At 32.2% G+C, this 7,200-nt stretch overlaps 2 protein-coding genes across 4 annotated transcripts in view; one reads left to right on the forward strand and one right to left on the reverse strand.

The window, feature by feature from the left end:
- Window positions 1-1,409: 1,409 nt before the first annotated feature.
- On the forward strand, window positions 1,410-5,302 carry LOC107852066. Of its 3 annotated transcripts, XR_007056761.1 has the most exons (4): window positions 1,410-1,591; window positions 1,678-1,866; window positions 2,929-3,021; window positions 5,109-5,302. XR_007056761.1 is itself a non-coding variant. In XM_016697113.2 (3 exons), the coding sequence occupies exons 1-3, from the start codon at window positions 1,515-1,517 to the stop codon at window positions 5,212-5,214; spliced, it is 372 nt and encodes a 123-aa protein (XP_016552599.2). In that variant the 5' UTR covers window positions 1,410-1,514; the 3' UTR covers window positions 5,215-5,302. The 3 variants fall into 3 exon arrangements, 1 of the variants encoding a protein (XP_016552599.2); XR_001669271.2 differs by lacking the exon at window positions 1,678-1,866; XM_016697113.2 differs by lacking the exon at window positions 2,929-3,021.
- A 1,369-nt stretch (window positions 5,303-6,671) lies between these two features.
- The window catches only part of LOC107855289 (GDSL esterase/lipase At5g08460), a 2,322-nt gene continuing 1,793 nt past the window's right edge, over window positions 6,672-7,200 (reverse strand). The window contains exon 4 of the mRNA XM_047403346.1: window positions 6,672-6,684. Within this exon, the coding sequence (XP_047259302.1) occupies window positions 6,672-6,684 (13 nt within the window). The remainder of the gene's footprint in view (window positions 6,685-7,200) is intronic.

Here is a 7,200-nt window from a genome sequence, read left to right on the forward strand (position 1 = left end):
ACGAATATAATGTTTTGATTAGATTTACTTAATCAACCATTGTTTACGTGAAGTTCTAACTGGTATGATGTTAATTTTTGTTCTTTTTACTTACCTTGATCAAGTTAGAATTGACACTTTTGTTTAATTATTTTTTTTTTTAAATATTTGTTTATGTTTCAGAATATTGGGCCTAAATTTAAATTAAGGCCGAATCAATTAATTTGTGTGAAATTTGAGCGAGATATGTTCTTAATCTTTAGAAAATTTAAAAGTTTACTATACAGGTGAAAATTAACGATGAAGTTGGAAAGGCCTGCTACCAACCATAGTTATAATTAAATTAACATATTATTTTAAAGTCGATCTAATCGGGATGGATACTTTTTCTTACATGTTAAAATCTTGCTTAGACTTGGGGAAAATGAGAACGGTTCATAAATGCCACAAAGGCGCGAGAAATATATTAAAACTTGTGGTAAGGCCGAAAAGTACTACTATGGGTAAGCCACGCATCAAGACAGTTTTTAATAAATTCTCAACAAATAAAAGCAGGATGTAAGTAACTTTTAGGCTAACAAATGTTTTATATATCTAAAAGATTAACTTAAGCCAGACGTAAGTCATTAAAGAGACCGTCCTAGAACCACGGCACTCGAGGGGTGCCTAACACCTTCCCCTCGGTCAACAGAATTCCTTATCCGAATTTCTAGTTCGCAGACCAAAAACAAAGAGTCATTTCCTTTTGAACAGGGATTCAATAAGGTGACTTGGAACACCTAAATTCAATTCCAAGTGACGACTCTGTAAATAAAATAATCCCTATTCAAAACGTCACTTTAATTGGAAAAACTCGTTTTCTCTAAAACCAACCTCCCTAGCGGGGTTGGATGCGGTGGAAAATAGGGGTGTGACAACTATTGTATTTGAAATTAATTTGACGAAAAAAATAATTAATATTAAAGGTAAAATATGAAAACAATCTTAATATGTCAAAAATGACAAAAAAACGAATCGAACGAGAATGTTTTAAGAATATATTCATGAAAGATTAATCAAATTTTAAAAGCATAGATCAAACTAATTTTCAATGGATCAAAAAGTTGCGTGGATTCTTTTTAATGGATCAAAAAAAATTAATTTTTAAAAAAAACAAAATGTCGTGGCCCTCTAATAAGCTGCCACGTGGCAAGACGGTTTTTAAAAACTGGCTGTTAAAAAGTAATGGCGTGGATGAGCCAATTTTGTAACGGCGATGGCATAAATGAGTCCAACTTTTAACGGATGGCATAAATGAGTCATTTCTGATAGTTCAGTGGCATATTTGAGCCTTTTCTTTTTTAAACGCAAAAAATAATTCAATAATTTATTTATTTAAGACCAGAACTACACTTTATTCCAGTGCTATTTTGAAATCACCATGAATAACTCGACACGCGGTGAGAGTGTATAAATTGAGAAAAACTTGAAAGGTTGGTGTTGGGTGTGTATACAAATGGTCATGTGTTAAATGGAAGTTGAAGAAGGCTCCTCTGATGCTACTAAATTGCCAGCAGATTCAATGTGTATTCTGCCACCAGAAATCATCACTGAAATCCTCTGGAGGCTTCCGGTAAAATCTCTATTGAAATTCAGATCTGTTTCGAAAACTTGTCTTGCTTTAATCTCTAACCCTGAATTTATCAACACCCATCTCAGTTTATCAGCTAATAAGGAAGAGATGCTCCATTTGATTATTTTGAATGATCTTAAGTTTGGAGATAAGTGGGGTTACAAAGGATGTCCTGTTATGTCTTTATTTCATAACTCCGTTACTGAGGCTGTTGACTTGGGTTATCCCATTGAAGACGACAGATATGATCTCCGTATTGAGGGATGTTGCAATGGGTTGGTATTACTTTACGCTCATGAGTCCATTAAATATTTGGTTCTATGGAATCCAACAATTAGAAAACACAAGAATTTGCCTGAATTTAGACCTAGGCGGGAAGAACCATAACACCGTCCCGTATATGGTTTTGAGTATGATGAGCTCCATCATGATTATAAGGTTATGGGTATTTGTTATCATTATACTGCTAATGATAGCGTAGATGACGTTGAGATCAAAGTGTATAGTCTAAGGAGTGACTCTTGGATTAGTATTGATTATTGCGGTGAGACAAATTTTATCAAAAACAATGATGGCTCTTATGTAGACGAATTAAATTTAGGAAGCTAATTTTAGCTGCTTTGGTTAAGTGAATTTAATTATAAAATATATCTAATGCATATTTTATTATTTTCATAAGAAAACTTTTATGTTAAAAAAATTACAATTGACCAATTTATCAAAGCACATGCATTGAGCCTCAGAAATTTTGTAAAAATTTAGTTTTGAGTTTAGTTTTTTGTTTGAGAAAGAAGCCCAAAAAACAAGTAGAACCTTGAAAATGGAAGTACTTTGATTACAGGGATCTATTTAATCCTTCACGTCTATAAACGTATACGCCTCTTATCTGTATATGTCATATATGCTATCAACTATATATATATAATGTGATATTTTGAAATTTGGACCCAATTCAGTGTAAAAAAAAAAAAAGCCTATATATATACATACTTATATCGACTGTGCACAAATTATCAAAGATCAATCATATTGAATACAACACTAATCTACAATGCTTCTTTTTTGTTCTTCCTCTTCTACTTCTCTGTTTCTCTGAACTCTACTACTTCTCTATATTGCTTATTCATCTAAGATTTTAGCGTCACTACCCTGTTAATATTCACGTTATCAGAGCATATACTGACTTGAATCAGTACTCGATCCTAGTTCCCACTTGAATCTGTATTGCTTTTTGAACTCAAGAACATTAGAATCTGACAAGTCTTCTGCAAATCTTCTCTAATCGATTGCAATGGCGACTGGTGTGAATGGAATTGGTATTTCAACTGTACCTCCAGTGAATACTTCCAATGGCATTTCTGCTTTTCGATTTACATCTACCACTTTGGATATTAATCATCCCATGTATCTCCTCACTGCTGATATCTCAGGTACTTCATCACTTGTCTCAGTTCAGTTTAAGAGAAGTGAAAACTATGTTGTATGGAGTAAAGCAGTTAGGATTGCATTGCTAGGTCAAAATAAATTTGGGATGGTTGATGGTTCTTAAAAGAAAGAGAGTTTCTCTATTAATTTAACTAATCAATGGGAGAGAGTTAATGCTATAGTATTGTCATGGCTAATGAACTCAGTATTTAGAAACCTTCTTGGAGGGGTACTGTACATGCCTCGAGTGCTTATGATATGTAGGTTGATCGTAAATAAAGATTTGATAAAATAGATGGATCAAGAACTTACAATTTGCATCAAAAAATTACAACTATGTCTCAAGGAGTTCAGTCTGTTTCAGTCTACATTACTGAGTTGAAAGACTTTAGCTATTTAGCAGGGAAATTATAAGATTGAGATGTTAAAATGTGGTATTCATAGTTGAGATCATAGTGGAGAAGAATCACAAAAAAAATATTTAAAGACCATTAGACGTATCATTTGAGGTAGAGAATGTTTCTAATCTATTCTTATGTCCCGTGGGAATCTCATCTCATATCTTGTACCAATCTTAATCAGGTCGAGAATTTTTAGGAAAATTCATGCTTTACAATATTTTGATCATGTTCCATCGAACACATGTCAAGATCATGTTGATGTCAAGTTTCGTTATCTCATGATTTGTGCTTATACAATTTACTTGGTGATGCCATGAAGCTCTTCTTGAATGTTTCACCGAGGAAAATAAAATTCCTAATGTGAGATTACATCCATTGTTCCATACTTCTATAGCTTCAACAAAATCCTACCCATCATTCGAGGACGAATGATTCCAAAGGGAGATAATGTAACACCTGCATTTTTTAGGCTAGAATTCAAACCGTCATTCCTATGTGTATAGACCCGAACCCGATGATTCCTTGTTAATATATGTGTGATCAATTCTATAGTGTGGGAATACCTTTTAATATGAATTGAGGTCACAGATATCTCCTAACTCAAAGACGAGTTGAGAACATTTCTATCAATTAAGTTTTAGTGAATGTTTTAACTTGGATCACTTTTAAACGACTATTACTCCTTGTATATATAATGAGTTATGTGGCCTACTATATACCAAAAGAAAGATCTTCGAGTCCTCTTTTCAACGCAATTGGTTTCAACTTAATCCGACATTGGAGTAGGAAGTTATGCTCATTTTACTTTGGAGTGTCCGACTATCAAAAAGTGACGACGAAGTTGACGAATTGTCAACTAGGTGACGACTAAGTTGATGAGCCGTCAACTGGGACACAATCCATCAACCTTACTCGTCACCCTTAATTAGAAAGGAGCAAATTCCACCTATAAGTGACTACTAGGGTTATGGGACGTCACAAAGTTGACGGCTCGTCAACCTAGTCGTCAGCCGAGGAAAACTCAGCATTTTTGTTGGTTTCTCTAGGGGTGTTTTGGTCTTTTCCTCACCCTAAAATCCTCCCCCACAAAATAAATCATACCATAAGCATTATTATTCATCCTTAATTAGTTTTAAATATCTCATAATCCTCTCCACTCTCAAGAACAAGAAAATATTAGGGTTTCTTTCAATGCTAGATTTCAAGCTAATTCAAATTCCTTTTCATCAAAAAAGGTACGTGGGGCTATTCCAAACTTCATGGGCATAAAATTTATTGTTCAAACAATTTTATAATGTATATAGTTTCCTACACGAGATGGATTTCGAAATGGTTGAAGAACATGTATTGTAAATCCGTTTTATAATGAAATCTTACATAAATTATGAAGTTATTTGACGAAACTTGGTTGTTTTCATATGTACATATGTTATTGATTTGAAAAGTTATATTAGAGCAAGATTTATGTGAATTCCCTCTCTTGTTACGAAATTCATTGTTTTCACAATGTTATAGATTGTTTACATGGATGATTGGAAGTTGATTTTAAGTGTTTTTGCCAACGTTGATGGATTGTTATTGTCTTATGAAAGAATTGAGAGGGTTTTATCATTGTTTGTAAATTCTCATATAATGTTTAATTATGACCATGTTTACGATATATAATGTTAATGGGTCATTTCAATTTTCAGGTCTTCATTTATTTGGGATGCCCGTCACAGCCAGGGCTCTAATTCAGATTGTGACAAATTATATTTTGTTGCAACTCCATATCTGGTCCATTTAACTGTTGGGTGAGCTAGTGCCCAGAACATTTGACATTTTGTATAATTAAGGATATAATGAGTCTGTTCCTATTCAATACTATTCCCTCCGTTTCGTTTTAGTTGGCCCTTATTAACTTGACACACCCCTTAAAAAATTATTTAATAGAGGCTTATTTTACTATAATAACTCTATTAGTTATGCATTGAAAATATGAATTTGAGTAAATACACTTTGTTTAGTTATTTAATGTTGAGGATAATATTGGGAGAATATAATAAAATCCTCTTGATCTTAGCAAAGGAACAACTAAATTAAAACAAATATTTTTAGAAAGAGGGTCAACTAAAATAAAACGGAGGAAGTATTATTTGTACATATCATATACTCCCTCCACTCCTAATTAGTTGTCGTCCTTATTAAAAATAAGGAACAATCCTTAATACTTGTCATTTTACAAAATCAAGGCGTAATTAGTTACTTGTTTCATTTCATATTAGTTGGCCCATATATATTTGACACATCTATTAAGAAATCAATAAATAGAGATGTATTTTTAGATATTTATCCGTGTATGTCTTTTAAAGCCCAATAATTAATGCAATGATTAACATTAAAATTTGACACATACTCCCTCCGTCCCATTTTACCTGTCCCAAATTTTCTAATCTGATGTCCCATTTTACTTGTCTTTTTTTACTTATCAAGATAAGATAAATTTTTTTTCATATTTCACCTTTTGCATTAATTATTTTTTCTTTAAATTAAAATATAAACATCATTTAATAGAGGTACTATTGTAGACTAGTTATGTTATTTATTATTTTTTTTAATAACTGTGCCATCCCAATTTAGAACGAGTAAAATGGGACGGAGGAAGTATTACTCTATCTCATGCTTTACGTCTAGAAAATTGAATTTTTATAATTAAAATTAGTAATAATCATTTAATTTTGATTTTGAGAATTGAGATTATTTATGTACCATTGAATAATTTTGAAAACCATGAATTATTTAATATTTTTATCAAGAGTAAAACGAAACACATAAATAAAAAAATACTTTTAATTTTAGAAGTTAGACAATTAAATTAAAACAAATATATTTTGATGGAACTCCGTACCTGATCCATTTAACTGTTGGATGGGCTAGTGCCCATAACGTTTGACATTTTGTATAGTTGAGGATACAATGAGTCCACTCGTATCCAATACTATTATATGTATATATCATATATTTTCTTCGTTCCTAATTAGTTGTCGTCTTAATTAAAAATAAGGAATAATTCTTAGTATTTGTCATATTATAAAACCAAAGCATAGTTAGTTACTCTCTCCATTGCATATTAGTTGGCTCATATATACTTGACATAGTCATTAAGAAATCGATAAATAAAGATGTATTTTTACATATATACCCTTGTATGTCTTTTATATTCAATAACCAACGTAATAATTAAACATTGAAATTTAATACATATTACTCTTATCTCATACTTTACGTCTAGAATATTGAATATTTATAACGTTAAATATTTATAATTGAAACTAGTAATAATCATTTAGTTTTGGTTTTGCAAATTGAGATCATTTATGGACCATCCAATAATTTTAAAAACAATGGATTATTTAGTATTTCTATCAAGGGTAAAATGAAAAACATATGTATACAATACTCTTGATTTTAAAACTTGAACAACTTAATTGAAATAAATATTTTTTAAAAAGAAAGTCATCTAATATGAAATGAAGGGAGTATTTGTTTCCACTTTTACCCTAGTAATAAATTAGGGGTGTCAAGTGGGCCGGGTCGACTACGTAACCCGGCCCGCTAAGCCCTAGGGCTTTAGGGTTCCGGATCTCGGGCCGGTTATTTTGTTAAAATGGGCCCGGTTAACCCGGCTCGGTCCAGGCCCACCGGTTAACCGGCCCGGCCCGGCCCAAACAAAATAAAAAAAATATTTTTGGGATTTTGGGCCAAACTAGCCGTTGGCCCAATGACTATATAGCCCTTTTTGGG

The sequence above is a fragment of the Capsicum annuum genome, chromosome 1 (genome assembly GCF_002878395.1).
Source record: "Capsicum annuum cultivar UCD-10X-F1 chromosome 1, UCD10Xv1.1, whole genome shotgun sequence".
NCBI lineage: Eukaryota > Viridiplantae > Streptophyta > Magnoliopsida > Solanales > Solanaceae > Capsicum > Capsicum annuum.